Consider the following 21,836-nt stretch of genomic DNA (forward strand, 5'->3'; position numbering starts at 1 on the left):
GTGTGCATGTCAGTTTTCGTTTATTTTCTTTATCTTAAAAATACATTTGTTGTAAAATAATATGCAAATGAGTAAGTGAGTTGTAAATAATTTTGCATTGCCCCAAGGCCCTCGTATCCATCTCTCACTTTCATCTGCGTTAGTAAATGTTTATCCACTTTTTTTTTTCTTTTTACACTGCTTATTTCCAGTAACAGATAAAATTAAATACATACGTTCCCTGACCCGTTCACTGACCCCGTACATAAAGTCTACCCACCTAAGTATGGACACACACTGCCTTTCCCTTCCCCCACCACCCCCAAAACACACACGAGTTTAAGGATAAGTTGGATCAAAAGGGATACTGAGGCAGGACAACACGAACATGACAACTCCTCTCAACCACAACTAGGTACACACACACACACACACACACACACACACACACACACACACACACACACACACACACACACACACATTACTTTACTTTACTTTACTTTACTTTACACACACATAAACAAACAAACACATACAACAGCCCTCCCCCAAAAATAGAAAATAAATAAAAGTAAATATAACCTTGCATAAATTCCTGCTTGCTTCCTCCTCCTCACACGCCCATTGCCCCCACACCCTCTTTTCTACCCTCACCTCCCGTAACTCCCCCTCCATCACCCACCATTCCACGCACGAAGCCTCCTCCCCTCAAGGCCGTCGGAACACTGCTATGGCCCCTCTAAATCATGTCCGAGGGCGCGGGTGTGAGGAGAAAGTTTAGCATCTTTTTGGTGGGAATTTATCTTGAGGTGCAATTTATGGTCGTAATTTTTCCCGCCGGCCAGTTTGAGCTTCACTCCCTCCGCCGCCGTGCATTCTTGCGCCTGGCTCCTCTCGTCAGTCATGTGGATGGGGCATCCACATGACTGACAGGCCGCCGTCATGCTTTCCGCGCCCTTTTTCGTCCTTCTCCTGAGGCTGCCACCTGTTCTTGTTACGGCTGTTGGTGGTGAATGTGTGTGTATGTGTGTGGTGGTGTGTGTGTGTGTGTGGGGGGGGGGGGGGGGGGGGAGAATGTGTGTATGCTTGTTATTGGATGGATGAAAAATATCGTTATTTTTTCCCCTAACGCTGCTGCAGTGATGCCTCTGGAGCTGAAACAGAGAACATATAGTTGTAATTATATCAGTAATGATAATTGTAATAGTAATAATCATAATAATAATAATAATAATAATAATAATAATAATAATAATAATAATAATAATAATAATAATAATAATAATAATAATAATAATAATAATAATGATAGCAGTGTTAAATAGGTACACGAAATATACCCTGTATATTTTCATTAAGAGTAAATGACAGCTATACATAACCGTCACACGCAAGTTAAAATATTGCACATGGATATTACGCTCACCAAATTGTCATGAATAAAAGAAGTATAAGGCATTAAATAATACACCGTCTCTTGGATGTTGTTACGAACAGAGGTATCGTAGTTTTCCATACGAGAAATCACAATACGTAGTATTCTGACCTCCCCTGATGTCTCTCCTACCCGCTGGAATGTCAGGTCGATATGGCATTGTCCCCCACGCCGCCTGGCCGCAGGTTATTGACATCTGCCGCCTTGTCTTACGCCGTTGCAGGTGACACAAAGGGACAAATTTGTTGGGTAAATCTTTCTTGCACGTTTGGCGGCGATGTTCTCGGCACGATGCTCTAGCCACGCACGGAGTCATATTCTCGTGGACTGGTTCAGTGGGCCCCTTTCTGCTATTCTCAGTTCGGTTAACTTCGCGTATAAGCCTTGTCCATTCCCAGTTTAGCAAACACCAATTTGATTTGATTTTTATCTCGTGGACTGAGTTAGCGGCGCACTGTTCCTCTATACTATGGTCAAATTTATTTCGTTGATAATCTCCGCTCACACCAGTCTTAGGAACACGATCAGGAATTTATCTCTGATACATTAGGATTTAAGCACTGTAGATGCATTATGGTCATATGAACTTTACAAATAAGCCCCACCCCGGGTCATCAGTCACTAAGTATATAAAATGTTAGTTTCTCAGCATTCACCAGGCACGTTCATCCTGAGTTGGAGAGAGGCGTGACTCGCCTGTGAAGTGACAATGATGAACACTTAAAGTTACCAAAAGTTGCATGGACACTCCTTGCGCGGCTTGTGCCTTGCTTTCTGTACTCAACCCTGAACCGAGAAATTCCATCCTCCCGTGAACGCTTGCAAACAATGTATTTTTTTTTTAAAACGTAACCACATAGCGTTAAGTGATCACATAAAAGGAAAACTTCTAACGAACAAGAAAAATATAATATAAAAGCAATTATATACTTGGAAAATTTGATGAGGCAAGGTAAAGGTAAAGTTGGGGGCATACGCTGTAGCAGCGCGTGGCCTCGGTGCTCATCTCCGTAACATTGGCCCTTGAGCCTGTGGTGGGAGGGAGCCCATTACCCCGGGACACAGGTCAGTGTGACATCCGGGTTACCACAGTTTACCTTCCCCAGATTTCCCCAGGTACCCATTTATCGACCAGCCCGAGAGGGAGGACGAACAGCTGGGTGAGCTGCACGCCGACTGCCCGGGCCGGGATTCGAACCCGGGCCCGCGGAGTAGGAGCCAGGCACGCTGACCACTAGACCACGGCAAAACTGATGAAAATACAATAAAAAAGACAATCGCCTGCAAGGAAAAATATGAAAACAACCACATTCAAGGAAAACATGCCCCCCCCCAAAAAAAAAAAAAGTCACATACAAGAAAAAATAATTTTAAAAATACTGACTGTTAATAAAAATAACAAAAAATAGTAGAAAATCAACCACATGAAAAAGTAATAAAAAACACGCAAGGATAAAAATATAATAAAAAAAATGACCACATGCAAGAAAAAAAATAATTACAAAAAAAATCACTTTAAAAACAACAGCAACCACACAACTTCAGAAGAACTCGAGCGACAAATAAAAGTTTACTAGAGTGGGAAAAAAAACATAGACAACTTTACGGAGCCAAACAGTATCAAATGAATTAGCCTTTCGCTCCTGGCTGCCCACCTGACCTCTAGTTTCTTAGTCTAGCATGTGGGAAAAAAATCATTACAACACTTAAGAGAGTGGAGATAAGAAAAAGGTATTGGAGGTATATTTCTGAAAGAGAGGGGGAACGTAGAGGTAGAATAAAGATAGTGGATGTTAAGAGAGTGGATATAATGAAAGGTAATGGAGATATATTGCTGAAAGAGGGAGAAATAATAAAGACAACGTAGGGGAAGTGGTGGACGGTGGTTGGAAAACGGAGAATAAAGGAAAGATTTTTACGAATGCCAAGTTAAGGCGCAAAAATGACTTCAGAAACGAGAAAGAACAGGTGGAAAGGAACGGAATAAAGCTGAAGGTGGAAGAAGCGAAGGAAGGATGAGGGAATAATCCATAGTGGTGGAGGAACAAGGAAAGTGGTAGAGAAATGAGTTAAGAGGCGAAGAGGAATAAGGGGAAGGGAGAGGAGATTAAATTTACTTGGATAAGCTGTATTGGAGTTCACTGCGGGAATTAAAGAGAGAGAGAGAGAGAGAGAGAGAGAGAGAGAGAGAGAGAGAGAGAGAGAGAGAGAGAGAGAGAGAGAGAGAGAGAGAGAGAGAGAGAGAGAGAGAGAGAGAGAGAGAGAGAGAGAGAGAGAGAGAATCCCCTTCAAAACTCGCCATGCATTCCACCAGAGAAAATTTCGGGTGCATGTGTAAACAAGTACCGTCTGCATTCCCGCATTTTTGTAGATATAGGAATGGACACGGACTGAGGCTTGAAAAGATAAATCGACGAAAAATATTACGTTCAAGGCCGCAGCAAAGCGAGAGAAAGATAAATCTCAGACACTGTAGAGTTGAATCACCACTGTGTGTGTGTGTGTGTGTGGACAGGTGTGCGTTGTCAGGTGTTTCTTACCTCATGACCCTCCAAACTTCAGCACCAGCGCGACGATCCCACCAGTGACGGCATGAACAGAATCCGCACAAGAATCTACACCACAACTTGATCGTTCCTTTCCCTATACTTATTGTGGCTCCTCTTTATGACATAGGAGCAGGCAGTTTCGTGGATATGCAGTTTTTTTTTTTTTTAATATTGTATGCACAGAAAAATGCCTCGTCCTGCTGACTGTAGCGTGACGTGTGTTGCCGTGTCTCAAATTCTCTTGATGTTCCTTCTTGTGGATAGTTTCTGCTGTTGTGTTTCCTGTAATTCATGTAATCCTGTATCAACATAAGCCACTGTCTCGCCCTATTTGTGGTTATTATGGTAGGTCATCAGTATCGGTTATTATTTTACTTATATTGGGTAGGCGAGTTCGTGTGAGGGCAAGTCTGTACTGAGTCCAGATCGTATGGGACGACTTTGTGTGAGGCGAATCAATATAAGGCGAGTTAGTATGAGGGGAGTTAGTATGAGGCGACTTAGTATGAAGTGACTTATTGTGAGGAGAGTTAATATAAGGCGAGTTAGTGTGAGGTGAACTATGATGTGAGTTAATGTGAGGCGAGTTGGTATAAGGGGAGCTAATATGAGATGACTTGGTAATGAGGTGGCTTCAGGTTCTACGAAAGCCGGTGTGTGTTTTCTTAACCTGCTCTCACTTTTTTTTCGTGGGAATGATGTATTGGGAGTTTCTTTGTTTGTTCTGCTGTTTTCCTGGCCTAATCTTCTTCCTTGGCAATAGAATTAACCCCTGGCAGTAAACACTTATTTTTCCTCTATTTGCACTTGGACTTTATATCAATATCAAATGTCTTTCAATGCAAGCTTGTGTTCTCGGATAGGTAAGGTGTGTGTGTTCATGTGTTTCAGATTACACTGTGACTTGTGGATGCCTCTTTGTTTCCTCCATATCAGTGTAAACTTATTGGCAGATAAAAATTTATCGCCCTCTTGAGCGTGTTTCGTAATGTTCTTGTTTCCGATTATTTCGGGATCTGTGAATGCCTCATCTTTTGTTTTCTTCCATTTCCATACAAACGTCCTGTTTAGTGTTTCTTAACATGTGCGTTCATGTGTTACTGATTTTCCTGGGACTTGCGTATGCCTCATCTTTGTTTTCTTCCATGTAAACTTATAGGCACAGAAAATACTGCTTCGCCCTGTTGAGTGTTTCTAATTTATAGGCATAGAAAACACTGCCTCGTCCTGTTGACTGTTTCTAATTTATAGGCACAGAAAATACTGCTTCGCCCTGTTGAGTGTTTCTAATTTATAGGCATAGAAAACACTGCCTCGTCCTGTTGAGTGTTTCTAATTTATAGGCACAGAAAATACTGCTTCGCCCTGTTGACTGTTTCTAATTTATAAGCCCAGAAAACTGCCTCGTCCTGTTGAGTGTTTCCTGACGTGCTTGTTCTTGTGTTGCAGATTCTACTGGGACCTCTGCATGCTGTTCCTCCTGGTCGCCAACCTCATCATCCTGCCGGTGGCTATCTCCTTCTTCAACGACGACCTCTCCACACGCTGGATCGCCTTCAACTGCCTCTCAGACACAATATTCCTCATAGACATTGTCGTCAATTTTAGAACGGGTAAGTACAGGCAGCCAAAAATGTAAAAGTATATCCACAATGACTACAGAAACGTGAAATATAATGAAAACGTCAGAACTCATAAGCATCGTTCATTTTCTTTAGGGTTTCGATCATTTCTCTATTCCATCGTTCATAAAGTGTCCGGTATTTGGGAGAGCGACTGAACCTGCTGATGAGAAGGGGTTAGGACGTGACAGGTAGCGGTAGGCGGGGATTACCTATCTTCCTCGCCACCACTTACCTGTGCTCTCAAATTGGTCTATTTTCACCAATCCGTACGCACCTTTCCAATCATTGCTCATATCAAGAACAAATCTATGCTCAGAAATGTTGAGCTGAGGTATAAAAGTGTACTAATTTCAAAGTAAACGCCAATAAACGTTGCTTAACTAGACAATATTTCATCTTTGTTCCTCAGTCTCAGTTTTCCGCAGCATTTATTTTCACGTGAGGCCAAACCTAAATGGTGCGCCACTCCACTATAGTGCCTCAACTCCGTGTCATCCTGGACCTGAATATTTTATCGGCTCGGGTTTCGAGTATTGACGAGATGTTCTGTTTAATGTAACTTTTCGATGTTGATTCTGAGTCACCAGGAACGGCAGCGACGACACACACACACACACACACACACACACACACACACACACACACACACACACACACACACACACACACACACACACACACACACACACACACACACACACACACACACACACACACACACACACACACACACACACACACACCTCACCCGCACCTCCCCCTGGAAAAGAACACATCAGTCAGCAGAGTTTTCCGCACCCTGAACGTGTTGCGCCGGACATTTTATTTCGCATCGAAAGAAAGTTCGGGTGCTCAAAAATCCTATGAAATGGACGTATTTTAAAGTCCGGTTATTTATGAGCATTTAAAGGTAATGTTTCTGTTGTCGCTGTTGCAGGTATTGCTGTCACCGATCCTCTTCTTCTAGTCCCATTTTTTTCTCCTGCCTACCACTTATTATTATTATTATTATTATTATTATTATTATTATTATTATTATTATTATTATTATTATTATTATTATTATTATTATTATTATTATTATTATAGATATATATATATATATTATATATATATATATATATATATATATATATATATATATATATATATATATATATATATATATATATATATATATATATAAATATATATATATATATATATATATATATATATATATATATATATATATATATATATATATATATATATATATATATATATATATATATATATATATATATATATATATATATATATATATATATATATATATATATATATATATATATATATATATATATGTATGGGCAATGGGATGCTGCAAGCCCATCAAAGATCCTCCCGTTTCTTTCATTTTCGTCATTTCTTCATCTGAATTCACACCAAAGTAGTTCAGCATGTTCTCTAAGGACAAATTCTCCTACTTTTCACACCAGATTACATGCATATGACACACACACTGACAGTACCCAGAGATCAACAATAATGAGCACTTGCTCACGTCGTGAGGGTACATGCTGGCGAAAGCGAGTCCAACTCATGATCAGGCCGTAGTGAATTGCACACACACACACACACACACACACACACACACACACACACACACTTCCCTCTAACTTTTATTCAAAAGTTAATACAACATTATTATGAATATATAATCAACCCCATCTGGGAAGGGGACTAAAAATGTTCCCAAGTCAGACCCCACATCTGGTGACGACCCGAAGAGGTGTCTTTATCTTCAACAACTCCTCCACCATTCTCGATGTTTCCTCGAATTTCCATTATGTGGATCACCATCTCTCCTCCTCTAAACTATACTGCCTATCAGAACACAGGTTTCTGAGATTACTGGCAGTAGTTTTTAGTCTGATCCCTCCTGCCTTCTCCATCCTAAATTTCAGTCCAAAATGTGGATGGCGCGTCTCTATACGCATTGATATTATTTGTTCTCGTGCCCTCAGAATTTTCTTATCATTTATCTTTTCTTCTTGGTGGCTTTACGCCTTTTTACAGCTGTACGTTATTGTTTTTCTAAAGCTTTTTAAACAGTTTTTAACAAGAAATATCTTAAGGATCCATCAACTTCTAACCTCTTTGATGCAACTGGCGTTCTGTCTTGCTTTCCAAACTTGTTCCTGTGGCCATATTAACAAAGACGTCTAGCCTTCCTTCTAGAAAGGGAGCTAAAAGCTGTTATCATTTTAGTAGCGGTTATTACCTCACTTCTAAAAGGTGGAGTGATTTGCATTACCTTTGCCATGGTTTGCTTGGTTGCTTATAATTATAGCTCAATTGTTGGCTATATGACAAAGACTTAAGATTTAAAAGATTTTTTAATATTAATCAAGTTTATACAAACATGTAACGGATATAAGCATCAATATTGAACACACCTTTATTTGTCCCTCCTTGTCAACATTTTGCTGGTCATAAACAATCCAACCCAGGTTTTGGTTGTAAAAGTACCCCTCGAGGACTTTTCCATTTTCGACGACTTTTAAGTAATTCTATAAGTAACCGCGATTTCTAGAAATTAAAAGGAAACTTAGAAGAATCTCTCCTGTAAATGTTAAACTTCACCAGTCATCCTTTCTTAGCCGTTTCGATGAAACTTTTGATGTTACCTTAAACATCTTGAAAGCCTATGACAAAGTCTGCCACAAATCGTTGCTTTTTGAATTACCCGGCTACGGATTTTATCCCTCCCTCTGTACCTTAATCTTAAGTTTTCTTTCAGGCCTATCTATATCCGATGTGGTAGACTTTCGTTATTCTACCCCTAAAGCTGTATGCAGTGGTATTCGTGGTATTCCGTAGGACTCTGTTCTATCTCTCACTTTTTTTCTATTATTCATTAATGATCTTTCCCAAATAAACCGTTATATTCACTAATATCATCAGCTACGCATTATTCAACATATTTCAACACAAGACCCTCGCAGCAGAAATTGCACAACTCAAGGCTAGATGCTACAAAGCCCCTTATCTCGGAGCTTGTATTTTTTCCTGAATACGAAAGTAGTAACTGGTGTCATTAATTGCCTTGAAAACCCAACTTTTCCACCTGAAAACTCGACACAATCTTCTAAACATCCACCCCCTATTTTTCCATTACACTCAGCTGCTCCCTTCTTCCACATTTTTAGTCTGTCTCAACTGGAAACTTCATATATCCTCTCTACAAATGGCCTAACCCCAAGGAGGCTGATTTGTCTCAAATAATTATTTTCCCCCTCACAAATGTTAACCATATTCTAGTGCTTTGTTCCCCCCTGTATGGAATATGCATATCATGTGTGTATAGGGGGTGGGCGGGTACAGGCGTACAACCCTTTTGAATAGGGTCAAGTCTCTATTCTCATGCTAGCTGCTCTTATGAACTTTCTAAATGCCTGTCTCCACCCCTTCCACGGACTCATTGCACAAGAAATTTTACTCTAGTTCACCTCTATTCTGTCCAACTCCGTTATGCATAAGTTAACCAGCATCTTCATTCTTTGTGGTCTATATAGTGGTCAGCGTGCCTGGCTTCTACTCCGCGGGCCCGGGTTCGAATCCCGGCCCGGGCAGTCGGCGTGCAGCTCACCCAGCTGTTCATCCTCCCTCTCGGGCTGGTCGATAAATGGGTACCTGGGGAAACCTGGGGAAGGTAAACTGTGGTAACCCGGATGTCACACTGGCCCTGTGTCCCGGAGTAATGGGCTCCCTCCCACCACAGGCTCAAGGGCCAATGTTACGGAGATGAGCACCGAAGCCACGCGCTGCTACAGGGTATACCCCCAACTTTACCTACCTTTTCATTCTTTCATCCCTGTCGCTCGTAGGCTTTGGAACATCCTTCCCTCGTCCATATTTCCACCTTCCTGCAACTTGAACTCTTTCAAAAGGGGAGTATCACGACATTTCTACAAGTTTTTTTTCCTATTTGGATTCTCCATTTTTCCTTTTTGGGGACAAGTAGTTCTACAGGCTTTTTCCCGTCAGTTTTTTGTGCCCTAGACCGCCCACTCTGGCGTAAAGAAATTGATAGTCTTTGTTAGTATTCAATAATTATGTCCAGAGCATGAAATACACACACACACACACACACACACACACACACACACACACACACACACACACACACACACACACACACACACACACACACACACACACACACACACACACACACACACACACACACACACACACACACACACACACACACACACACACACACACACACACACACACACACACACACACACACACACCTCCAGTAGCTCAATCGGCTAGAGCGCCACGTTGCAAGGCTTCACGGCCAAACAGGCGGCGGTTCGAGCCCCGCTCAGGCCGGATTCTTTCCGTTGACTAGGAGTGGTTACTGTCCCCCCTAGAGCAGGGGGGATGGGGTTTGTGGTGTGTGAGGTCCTGGCAGTACCCAGAGATCGACGATAATGAGCATGCACTTGCTCGTGTCGGGAGGTTACCTGCTGGCGAAAGCGAGTCCAACTCGTGATCAGGCCGTGGTGAATTACACACACACACACACACACACACACACACACACACACACACACATGCTGCATACACACACACACACACACACACACACACACACACACACACACACACACACACACACACACACACACACACACACACACACACACACACACACACACACACACACACACACACAGTTAACCTGGTTTATGAACAATGGATATTGTCATTTCATTTATTCATTAATTCATTCTCCCCTTTTGTCTTTTTATTTTTGTATGCATAATCCTATTCAACGGGCTCAAGTTCCACAAGTTGTACATTCGAGCATACATTCATACAGATAGACATGCGTGTATTCAAACAAAGAAAATACATACCACAAATATGCATTCGTCCATCCATCCGTACATGTATGCATGCATACTTACATGACTGTCGCATGGCGTACAAACACATTCATAATATATTAAGTCAACTATAGAACAAAACATCCATTAGCCATTAGTATCTCTCTCTCTCTCTCACACACACACACACACACACACACACACACACACACACACACACACACACACACACACACACACACACACACACACACACACACACACACACACACACACACTGCACTTAAATGATGTCGAGTATTCTCTTTGACACGCTGGCTCAGGGAAAAGCATCCCCCACGCGAATCCATGAACTTTTGTTATTGTGAATGTCAAAACAAAAAAAGAGAATAGATTGAGGGAAATTGAAAAAGGTAAATTAATTGAACATATTAAAAAAAAAAGTACTAGGTCACATACACACACATATTATCACCTTATACTTTATACTTTTTTTAAATTGTAATACCCAAATTCCTCCTTTCGTGCGTGTGTGTATGTGTATGTGCGTGTGTATATGTAATAATAATAATAATAATATATGGTTTATTCAAATACGGCAGCCGTCAGGCTGAAAATTTACATTTTAGAAATACATTTTAAGTAAGTTTCACTAACGATAACGAGTAAAAAAGGAAGGGGAGATGGAAAACGGGGGTCAAACTTGTCTCTGGGGAGGTAGGGGTGATAGGAGGTGGGGGATGGGGTGGAGTGCAGTGTGGTGGTGCCGGGGAGGGCGAAGGGGCGGATTCTTCCAGATGGCGGTGAGGTCAAGTGCGATGTTAATCCTCAGGTAGGATGCTGGGTTCAGGTGACAGGTCCCAGAGGGATCCAGGTGGGCATTATCTGGGAGGTCACTCAGGTACCCAGGCTTAGTAAGGAGGTGCTAAGCCTGGGCCGGCGAGACACAGGTGCTGGGTGCCGCCCGCTTGGTTGTTGTATCTATTTCTGGGAACAAGTGTACAGCGTTGATGAAGGTGCCGTGCATCTTGCTCCAAACCTGAGTGACGAGGCTGCCACACTGCTTGCCACCTGAACTGACCTTCCCCTGCTGCTGGGTGACCGAGATGGTGTCCTTCGGAGCTTGAGCGTGTCGGCGATGACGAGGCGTTGGCGACACAGCTCTCACTACCTTCCAGCACCACTAACACACTGCACTCACTGTATGTCTGTTTAATGTCACAGCATTTCACAAGTGTTCTTAGTTATAATGAGTTTCTTGAAAAAAATGGGAAGGGGCGGGGGAATGGGAGCGAAGGAGAAGGAAAAGGGAAAAGGGTCAACAGACTGACCCTGTGGCTGCTATGGGGAGCGCCATGTGACACGTCTTGACCCCGTGAGGGTCAGGAGAGGTGTGTGTGTGTGTGTGTGTGTGTGTGTGTGTGTGTGTGTGTGTGTGTGTGTGTGTGTGTGTGTGTGTGTGTGTGTGTGTGTGTGTGTTCATGTGTATGTGTGTTCGTGTGTATATGTGTGTGTGTGTGTGTGTGTGTGTGTGTGTGTGTGTGTGTGTGTGTGTGTGTGTGGTGATTCTCACAACTGACGTCACAGGTGCTTAATGAGGCAGATGCTAATGGAGAACGTTAATGACTCAGTTTAGTAGTTCCATCTTCTTCCTCCTCCTACTCCTCCTCTTTCTCCTCCTTCTCCTTTTCAGCTCCTCTTCTTCGTATTTCTCTTCCTCCTCTTAGTGCCTCTGCTTTGCCTAACTACATGGCTTAATCTCTCTCTCTCTCTCTCTCTCTCTCTCTCTCTCTCTCTCTCTCTCTCTCTCTCTCTCTCTCTCTCTCTCTCTCTCTCTCTCTCTCTCTCTCTCTCTCTCTCTCTCTCTCTCTCTCTCTCTCTCTCTCTCTCTCTCTCTCTCTCTCTCTCTCTCTCTCTCTCTCTCTCTCTCTCTCTCGTGTGTGATATTACTTGATATTTTTCTTTGTCTTATAGAAGTATGAATAATAAAGGAGACTTGATCGATTGCTGCTCTTCTTCCTACTCCTCTTATTTCTCCTCTTCCTCTTCCTTTTCTTAATTTTTTCTTGCTTCCTCCCTTCGCTGCCAATCATCCATCTATATTTCGTTTTCCAATTTTCCCCATCAGCTATTTTCCCACACTTTTGACTCTCCTCGCTTCTTTTCCACTTTCTCTTCTTCCTTCTTTTATCTCCTCCTCCCTCTTCTTCTATATTTTTTTCCTCTGTCCCTACCGTCTTCCACTGTTCCGTACATTTTTTGGTCTTTCTTTCGTTTATTCCTCCTCCTCCTCCTCCTCTTCTTCTTTCTCTTGATTCTTCCACTCCCTTTCTCGTACTTCCTCCATCTCACATTTCCCTTTCCCTTTTTTTATTTTCTTTCATATTCTCTTTGGCACCATCATGTTTTGCTTTCCCTTCCAATTCCCCTTTTTTTTCACTCCTTTCACGGTCCCCTCTCACTCTTCCTCTTTTCCCCTCACAGCCATTCCGTTCTTCCTTTCTCCCTTAGTTGTTTTCCAGCTTCCTATTTTCCATTCTTCTTTTTTTCCTCTTTTCCTTCTTCCCCTGTCGTTTATTTTCCCCTTTTTTAGACTCATTTAACTTTCTCTTCCCTTTTATGCCGCTCTCTCTCTCTCTCTCTCTCTCTCTCTCTCTCTCTCTCTCTCTCTCTCTCTCTCTCTCTCTCTCTCTCTATCTATATATATATCTATTTATCTATCTATCTATCTATCTATCTATTTATCAAATCTTACGTTTCTAAAGGTGGCGAGATAGCATTGTTTGGGTATTAATGAGAGAGAGAGAGAATAAGAGAGAAGAACGGTAAAGAGGAAGAAAACAATTTGGAAGAGGAGGTCAAGTTGGCGGAGGAGGATAAGTCATTAAAAGTGTCGTGAGCAGGATAAGGTAACCTCTAATGTCCCCGTTCTCCTTCCTGAATAAAAAAAAGCCGCAGTTCTCTCTCTCTCTCTCTCTCTCTCTCTCTCTCTCTCTCTCTCTCTCTCTCTCTCTCTCTCTCTCTCTCTCTCTCTCTCTCTCTCTCTCTCTCTCTCTCTCTCTCTCTCTCTCTCTCTCTCTCTCTCTCTCTCTCTCTCTCTCTCTCTCTCTCTCTCTCTCTCTCTCTCTCTCTCTCTCTCTCTCTCTCTCTCTCGTTGTTTTCCTCTCACTATTCTCTTCTCTTTTCTCCAAAATTTTAGCTATTTTCCTTTCTCTCTTAATATGTCTTTTACTTTACCTTTACCATTTCTCCGTTTAATCTTCTCATTTTTTTACTTTTTGTTTTCCTCCTCCTCCTCCTCCTCCTCCTCCTCCTCTCGTGTCCTTTTCCATACTCTCTGTTCTCTTTATTCCCCTTTTCCCTGTCATTTGCTTCCTAGTTTCAGACCCTACTAGTATTACCTCTTTTCTTCCTCCCTCTCCCCTCTCCGCCTCCACTTTCCTCTCTCTGTCTCTTATTCCCTCTGATTCCCCTTCTCCCATGACCCTTAACATCCAAAAAACAGGTTGACGTTGTTTGTCGTGTTTGTTTTTCACTTCTCCGTGTTTACTTGCCTTTGCTCTTCGTTGATATTTCGTTAAATCCAACAGTTGATTTTTTTTCTCTCTCTCCCGTCCTGCTTTCATAATTGGAGGAGGTGGAAGGTTCTCTATGTTTTTTTGTGTGTATGTTATTAATTGTGTGTATCCTTCGGAGTTTTGTGTTTTCTGTGTGTGTGTGTGTGTGTGTGTGTGTGTGTGTGTGTGTGTGTGTGTGTGTTTGGAAAGGAAGTTTTGTGAAATGTACGTGTTGTTTCTTTGTTGAAGGAAGTGGGGGCAGATGGTTTACGGATGCAAGCAAAGGCAGAAAACTGGTGATACACGTAAACACACACACACACACACACACACACACACACACACACACACACACACGATGGCTTTCTAAAATATTGGAAAAAATATCTAAATTAAAAGACAGATTAATAGTGTCGTGCGTCCTTTTGTTGTCTGGAGAAATATAAATAAAAGTTCCAGTTAAAATGCAGAATATGTGTGATTGCTCTGCCGTTTTACTCCTCAAACTTTCTGTGTGTGTGTGTGTGTGTGTGTGTGTGTGTGTGTGTGTGTGTGTGTGTGTGTGTGTGTGTGTGTGTGTGTGTGTGTGTCTTTTTGTCTATATATTGATAATTTCAATTATATCTATATCTATGTCTTTTTTATCTCACATTTATCTTTATTCATGTACTATTTCAGTCATTATGTGCCTATATCTTCCTTTCTGATATCATTACACTCTGCATTTATACCTGTCATATCCCTCGCCATCGCCTCTTGATTAACCATGTGTGTCTGTTCACCAGGTATCATGCAACAAGACAACTCCGAGCAAGTGATTCTCGACCCCAAACTAATCGCCAAGCATTACCTTAAAACATGGTTCTTCCTCGACCTTATCTCCTCGGTGCCGCTAGACTACATCTTTCTCATCTTCAACCAGGTAACGCGGCCTCCCGGCCTTTCTCTGAGCCCTATATGCTGTTCATCCACCGACCGCCCCCAATATACGTGTTTGTGTACCTCCAAGGGCGGTGTGTCGGTTTCTTAATGTTTATTGTTCATTGTAGATTTATGTGATAGGATAGTCATTTGGTCAGTGTTGTTGCTCTATGGAAAGTTGAATCATGCATGGATATTATTACCTGTATGTTTTTTTTGTAGGTTCTAGACTCATGCAAAGTGATACCTCATTAGTAGAAGGTATGAGTAGTGAATGGAGTGTGTATGTACGTGTATGTGTGTGTGTGTGTGTGTGTGTGTGTGTGTGTGTGTGTGTGTGTGTGTGTGTGTGTGTGTGTGTGTGTGTGTGTGTGTGTGTGTGTGTGTGTGTGTGTGTGTGATCGGCGAGTGTGAGTGCGTGTCTGTATTGCAGGTGTATTTCATGTGTATTTTACGTCTCAGTGTTTGCATGCCTGATGACGTAACAAATAGTCCACACTCGTCGTCGCACCACACCTGGGAATCGATCGTTCACCGAGACGTCACGTTCATCGTCAAGTTTCGGGAGAAGCATCGCAGCGTCGTAACATGAGGAATACGTCAAACACCTACCCCGAAGAAACATCAGCCACTCGTCTCTCCTCTTAGCCCCAAAACTCTAAGATACATATTCATAAACGTATCGGGCTCCTATAGCGACTCTTTTCCAAGGATATAGAGAAGATTAACCGGGTTTTCATAGGTGTTTTTTTTTCCTTTCAATGTGTAGAAACCTTTGGAAACTATCACTAGTTCATGAAAATCCCAGGAAATTCCAGGCTTTTCAAGCAGGCGTACTGAGGCATCGAGACGTTCAGAAGTACGGGCTTAAGATATCCTCTGTTTTTTTACTTGAACAGCCATTCTTCACTCCGTCCCATTGAACACTATGTTCCTCTTTCTACTCAGTCTCCATTGTTTGCACGACCTCTACTACTTCTCTTCCTTGCCTGGTGCTGCCCCCCATCCTCTGCCGTCCTTCTCAAGCCAAACTTTTTTTTTTTTTTTTTTTTTTTTACGTTGTTGCCTATTGCGCCGGTAGGCATCTTCCCGGTGGGGCCTGATGGTCGGCCCAAGGCTTCTTCCAGGTGGGGCCTGATGGTCGGCCCAGCCCGTTCTGGCGCAGGCGAGTGTTTATAGTGGCGCCATCTTGCATTGGCTCATGCTGCCCCCCGGAACTCGTTCTTGATTCGCTTGGACGGCTTCCTCTAGAGTCCGGGTTGATGGGTGGTCTTCAGGACAGCATGTGGGTAGTTTTAAGCCACTCGGCGGTGACTGAAAAATCCGAGTGGTAGCGTGGGGATTCGAACCCGCGTCGTCCATCACGCGGTGAATGTGAGCCCAGTACGATACCACCTACGCCACCGCCTACCCAAACTAATACAACACTGCCTCCCTATTATCTTGTCCTGTCCTTGTGGCCCAACACACCACGAGGCACCAAATAGTGACCTCTTTCGCCCCTGCCACCTCGCCCCCAAGTCATTAAACCGTTTCCTTTCCTCCACTCTGTCTCCCATTCTCCATCGTCTTTTCATCCTCCCCGCCGCCTCGCCCTCCAAAAGACATTGAACTATTACACAAGCCCCCTGCCAACCCGTCTCCCTCTGCCGCCTCGCCGCCCAAGACACCGAGACATCCATCTCCACCTCGACCACCCTGACAATCGGACGGTGACTAATGGGCCCCTGGGATGACCTGATTAGTGCAGCACCTTTATTAATCACCACCTGTCGCCTGCCGCCCCTCAGTAACCCGCGGCAAGAGGAGGAAACGCCCCTCCCTTTCCTGCCTCCTTCACCTCTGCTCGCGCGTCTGTTTGGGTTCCGCCACTATTCCATTGCATTCCTTGTTTACTTCTCCGTTTTCTCACCTACTGACTGGCAGTCACATTTAGTAACAAATGATTGTAAATAGTGTTAAAGTGGTTTGCTGACCACAGAGAAACCACAGTATTCGTATACTTTACAACAGAACATTAATATATTTTGGGCCAACTTAGAAGCAAATTTAAAATTATAAATTCAGTAAATATATATATATATATATATATATATATATATATATATATATATATATATATATATATATATATATATATATATATATATATATCAAAGACACAACTCTTACATATAAAAAAAAATATATATATATAAATCTATCGCTACATTTTTTTAGTTCCATTACTAATTCATAACATAGGGGGTTAAAGGTTTTGATTTATGCAATAACCTTTACGAAAATTCATTGATTTAAGATACTACATGTTAAATTAATTGCACTACAGTTAATGAGGATATTGTAATGCATGTTTAATTGTTGACAATTTTACATATATATATATATATATATATATATATATATATATATATATATATATATATATATATATATATATATATATATATATATATATATATATATACTGATATGAAAGCGGTCGGACCCAAAGACAGACTTGGACAAACAGTCTTAAAAGAGTCAAATATATTCGCAGTCTGGAGAGACGTGCCTTTCATTCCGTGCAGGACCGACCCCCCATTATGGAAACAGTTGGCGTCTCATGCCGTCAACTTGGTCGTCGAACAAAGTCGTCAGTTCTTTCTCGCACGCTGATAATATTTCTGTAGTTAAATTTGATCATTAGCATTCTCTTCTGTCTTCATTTATAAAAGTAATATTTTCCCATCTAAATTTTTCCTTTGCCTCATTTACCGTTGAAGAAGTTAAGTGTACGACGTCGCTTTCGTCGCACGCATCATGCCGCTGAACTTCCGTGGCGCGCGTGGCCTCGACGGAAAGTTGTCCTCAAACTGTCTTGTTTTTCACGTGTGTCGCCGTCACCCACGCCCTCCTCCCTCAGCGCCTCTTTTACCTTGCCTCCGTTCCTTCACGCCCCCATATCTCAACGGACAAACACACGTATACACCCACACTTATATACGTCATCTGTTTTGTGGTTGTCCCTTTAACTGTTAACGTGTGTAAGTCTCACGTTTTATCTGGCTAGGGAAGTCAACACACTCATATGTCATTCTTATTACGACTGTCCGGGAATCCATCATGACTGAAAACAATTCTACGGGGAACAACAACTACTTCCAAAACTAATTATAAGGTCTACGGGATAGTTTACCAGCTTTACATTTACTTCCACCACCATCACCACCACTACTACCACAACTACAGCTTGTTCCACTGGTGTTTTCATCCTTCCCACTAGTCTTGTCCTCAAATATCGTCCCCGTCTTTCATCGTAACTTCTCGCCGTCGCCCTTTCACCCTCCTGCGGATACGTGATATCAAAAACAGTAACCGCGGCTTTTGCCTTAGCTTCATGCGCTGCGTCCAAGGCAAGCCTTGTCAGTGTACCCCTCCTCCCTCCTCCCCGTCCTCCTTCCCTACATCTCCTTCTTTGTTTCTTTTATTCCTCCGATCTTTTCTTTGGGGGCTTCGTGGTGCAGTGGTTAGCACACTCGGCTCACAACCGAGAGAGCCCGGGTTTGAATCCCGGGCGGAGTGGAAAAATTTGGGCGGCTTTTCCGATACCCTACGCCCCTTTCCACCCAGCGGTGAATGGGTACCAGGTATTAATCGGGGGTTGTGTCCCGTCTCCTGGGATCTGTTCCCTTCTATAATTCCTTCCCCTTCTGTCTCTCAATGGCATATGACCACAGTTGTTGCGCCGACTAAACGAAACTTTCCAACTTTCCGATCTTTTCTTTCGCTTTCTTCCTTACCTCCTTTCTGTCCCTTTCTTCTGCCTTCTCTCCTTTTCTTACTTTCCTCCCTCGTCTCTTCCATCCCTCTCTCGACCTTTTCTTTCATTCCTTTCCTTCCCTCCTTTCTTTGCCTCTCTCCTTTCCTTCTTTCCTTTGTTCCTCTCATAGCTCCTTTGTTTTTCTCCACTTGCTCCTTCATTTCTCTCTCTCTCTCTCTCTCTCTCTCTCTCTCTCTCTCTCTCTCTCTCTCTCTCTCTCTCTCTCTCTCTCTCTCTCTCTCTCTCTCTCTCTCTCTCTCTCCCCACCCCACCCCTTACAGGACTTTTTTTTTACCCCTCCTCCCTTCATTCTTTTATTTTCCTTCGTCATTTCAATCACTCTTTCTTTCCCTTCTTTCTTTCCGTCTCTCCTACTTTCAATTCTTCGACGCCTCCTTCCCTTCCCCCCCCCCCCCCTTATGAGTACGCAGCGCCTTCCTTACGCGGAGAGAGGGGGAAGGACAGACAGACAGACCGATGCTGTTTTCCAAGATCTTGCTTGAGTACCGCCGCGTCGCATGGTGAGGTGCTTTATCTGTCTCCTGCAGTGTTGTTGAGTGGCTGGAATAAAGTGTCATTAGATTAAGGTTAAGCTGATCTGGTCTACTTCAACAGGCATTAATGTGTGTGTCCATGCTGGTGTCAGTCAAACAGTAGCAGTGTCTTCACCCTACTCTGCGCACCCCACTACTCTAATATACTTTTTTCTCTCGTTTCTCTCTGCAGTACCGCGACAAAGAGGTATCATCCACAGTCAGCCTTGCGTGTGCTTTCGATCCTAGGAAGATAACTAGACACGTTGCACTCACTAACCAAATAGTCACCCTTGCCCGCCGCCCTTGATGCATGTGGGCCGCAGTGCCTCACTAAACACTGTTGCTGCTGCTCATGCTTCTGTTTTTTCCTTTAGTGTTCCGAGTTTCCGCCCTTTGGTATGAGGGAACACAGAGATCAGCGGACACTCGGTATAGTCGGCAACTTTCCTGTGCATGTCAATCGGCGGGCAGAGTAGGGATGGATGTACGTAGAGGCCGCCATCCACACACACTCCAACACCCCCCCCACTTCCCCCACTCCCTCGTTCCACAATACCTGCACCTCCAGTAACACCCCCTCGCCACACACTTCCCTTAAAAGCTGTAGGCACTTACAAGAGTAATTAGTTGTACTGAGAAGAAGTAATGGATCATTAGCATTACATTTTTTCCTCTTTCTACCTGATAATCATCTCTTCCTCCAGCCATATTTATGTAAATATTGATAATAATAATAATAATAATAATAATAATAATAATAATAATGATAATAATAATAATAATAATAATAATAATAATAATAATAATAATAATAATAATAATAATAACGATATTAATAATAAGCTAAACAAAAAAGTATCAATAAAAATGATAGTAATAACTATAATGATAATAGTTATAGCACTTGGAGGAAGACACAGCCCACCTGAGCGCCAAGGAACACTAACTGATGAACAGGTCTCGATATTCAGGTGGAATGAGCTTCCTTCCCTTCCGCCTTGACGCATATCCCTGACTCCTCCAAGAAGACCGCAACACACCCACGCCCAACGCACACGTCACACACACCTTTTTCAACAGCATTACCCAGAGACAAACACATACCCCTCCTCTTCAAGGCACAGGAACACAATTAACGGACCTTACCCTCACAACACACAACACCCAGAACACTCGCTACACACCTTTGTCGCCCCCAACACCCAGGAGATCCATTTTCATCCACGTTCCCGTTCAGAAAAACACCTAACCTCACAATACAACACACGTGGTAAACCCTTTTGTCCCCTTCCTCACACCACGGAACACATGCCCCATCAATATTCAGACAGACCTACACGGCTTCAGTCCCCCTCTCCACATCACATGATAAACAAGTTTTTTCCAGTTAAGGACAAACATATATTATTTTCCTAGTAGGCTCAGAAATACACCCCACAACACACCGTCACAACCCTCACCCCACAAGACACAGTACTCAGAACACTCGCTCTGCAGACCTGTTAGTGCCTCCACAGCATCGCTTGGCGCCCAACGTGCCGGCCTGTGCCTGACCTGTGGCTGTGAGAGGCTCAGTGGCCCGCGAGGCAGCATGCGAGGGCCGTGTGTTGACTTGAGAGAGTGAAGGTTATAGATGAACTGAGCCTCCGTTTCAGTAGCTGTAGGACTTGCATGGTTCTTGATTTGCTCGGATTTCAGGACCAATTACAGATGGACGTGGCACCTGGGGATAGCCGCGACCACCTTCCCCTGCTTTCTCCCTCACCTCCTCAACCCTCACCCCTTCATCCCTCACCCCTAACTTCTCACCCCTTACTTCTGACTCCTCGCCCCTCACCCTTACCCATGTAGCCCACCACCCCACACTAGCCTTTCGTCACCTCCCATCCCTCACCCTCCACGTCCCAGAATCCTCATTAACGCTAACACCTCTGATCACCCAGCGTCCCTTCATGAAACCTCTTCCCCTAACAGAACCTACTTACCCCTTCCCTGCCTTCTACCTCCCCCTGTGCAGACCACCACTGTGCCCCACCCTTCCCTCCCTTACCACATCCACCACCTTCCCCTGGCCACCACACCTTCCCCGCCAATACAGGTGTGGTTGCCTGTCAATCAATCAACAGTTAGTTTATGAAAAATTAAGATATATAAAAATTGGAATAGTCGCGTGTAGCCTAAGTGATTGTAAGTTATGGGTGTTAACGAAGAAAAAAAAATTATCCCCCTCCCCCCCGCCCCATCTTTCCTCTCCCTCCTCCTCCTCCTCTCCAGCATGTGTCCACCTCAGTATGGTGTTCGGGGGCTGGTTGAATACATTTTTAACACAGTGAACCAAACCCGAAATCACTGCCCCAACCCACTTACCCTCAGTGTAACAATAGACCACCTTCCTCTGCCTGGGTTTGAGACTAACCTTAATTCGCCCCGCCCCTCATTACTTAGTGGCTGTAAGGGGGAGAAGAGCCGTCAGAGGGTAGGTAAGAAGAGTGATTATGGTATAAGGAAAGTTGTTTCTTAGGTACGTGGTGGTGGTGGTGGTT

At 43.2% G+C, this 21,836-nt stretch overlaps 1 protein-coding gene across 2 annotated transcripts in view; it reads left to right on the plus strand.

Moving 5' to 3' along the window:
- The first annotated feature begins 5,391 nt into the window (after window positions 1-5,391).
- LOC126995624 (potassium/sodium hyperpolarization-activated cyclic nucleotide-gated channel 2-like) overlaps window positions 5,392-21,836 on the plus strand; it is a 57,598-nt gene continuing 41,153 nt past the window's right edge. The window contains exons 1-3 of one of the 2 annotated variants that reach the window (XM_050855344.1): window positions 5,392-5,579; window positions 14,820-14,956; window positions 19,484-19,498. In XM_050855344.1, the coding sequence (XP_050711301.1) occupies window positions 5,435-5,579; window positions 14,820-14,956; window positions 19,484-19,498 (297 nt within the window). In that variant the 5' untranslated portion in view covers window positions 5,392-5,434. The remainder of the gene's footprint in view (window positions 5,580-14,819; window positions 14,957-19,483; window positions 19,499-21,836) is intronic. The other variant, XM_050855354.1, reaches the window with a different exon arrangement.

The sequence above is a fragment of the Eriocheir sinensis genome, chromosome 1 (assembly GCF_024679095.1).
Source record: "Eriocheir sinensis breed Jianghai 21 chromosome 1, ASM2467909v1, whole genome shotgun sequence".
Classification (NCBI taxonomy): Eukaryota; Metazoa; Arthropoda; class Malacostraca; order Decapoda; family Varunidae; genus Eriocheir; species Eriocheir sinensis.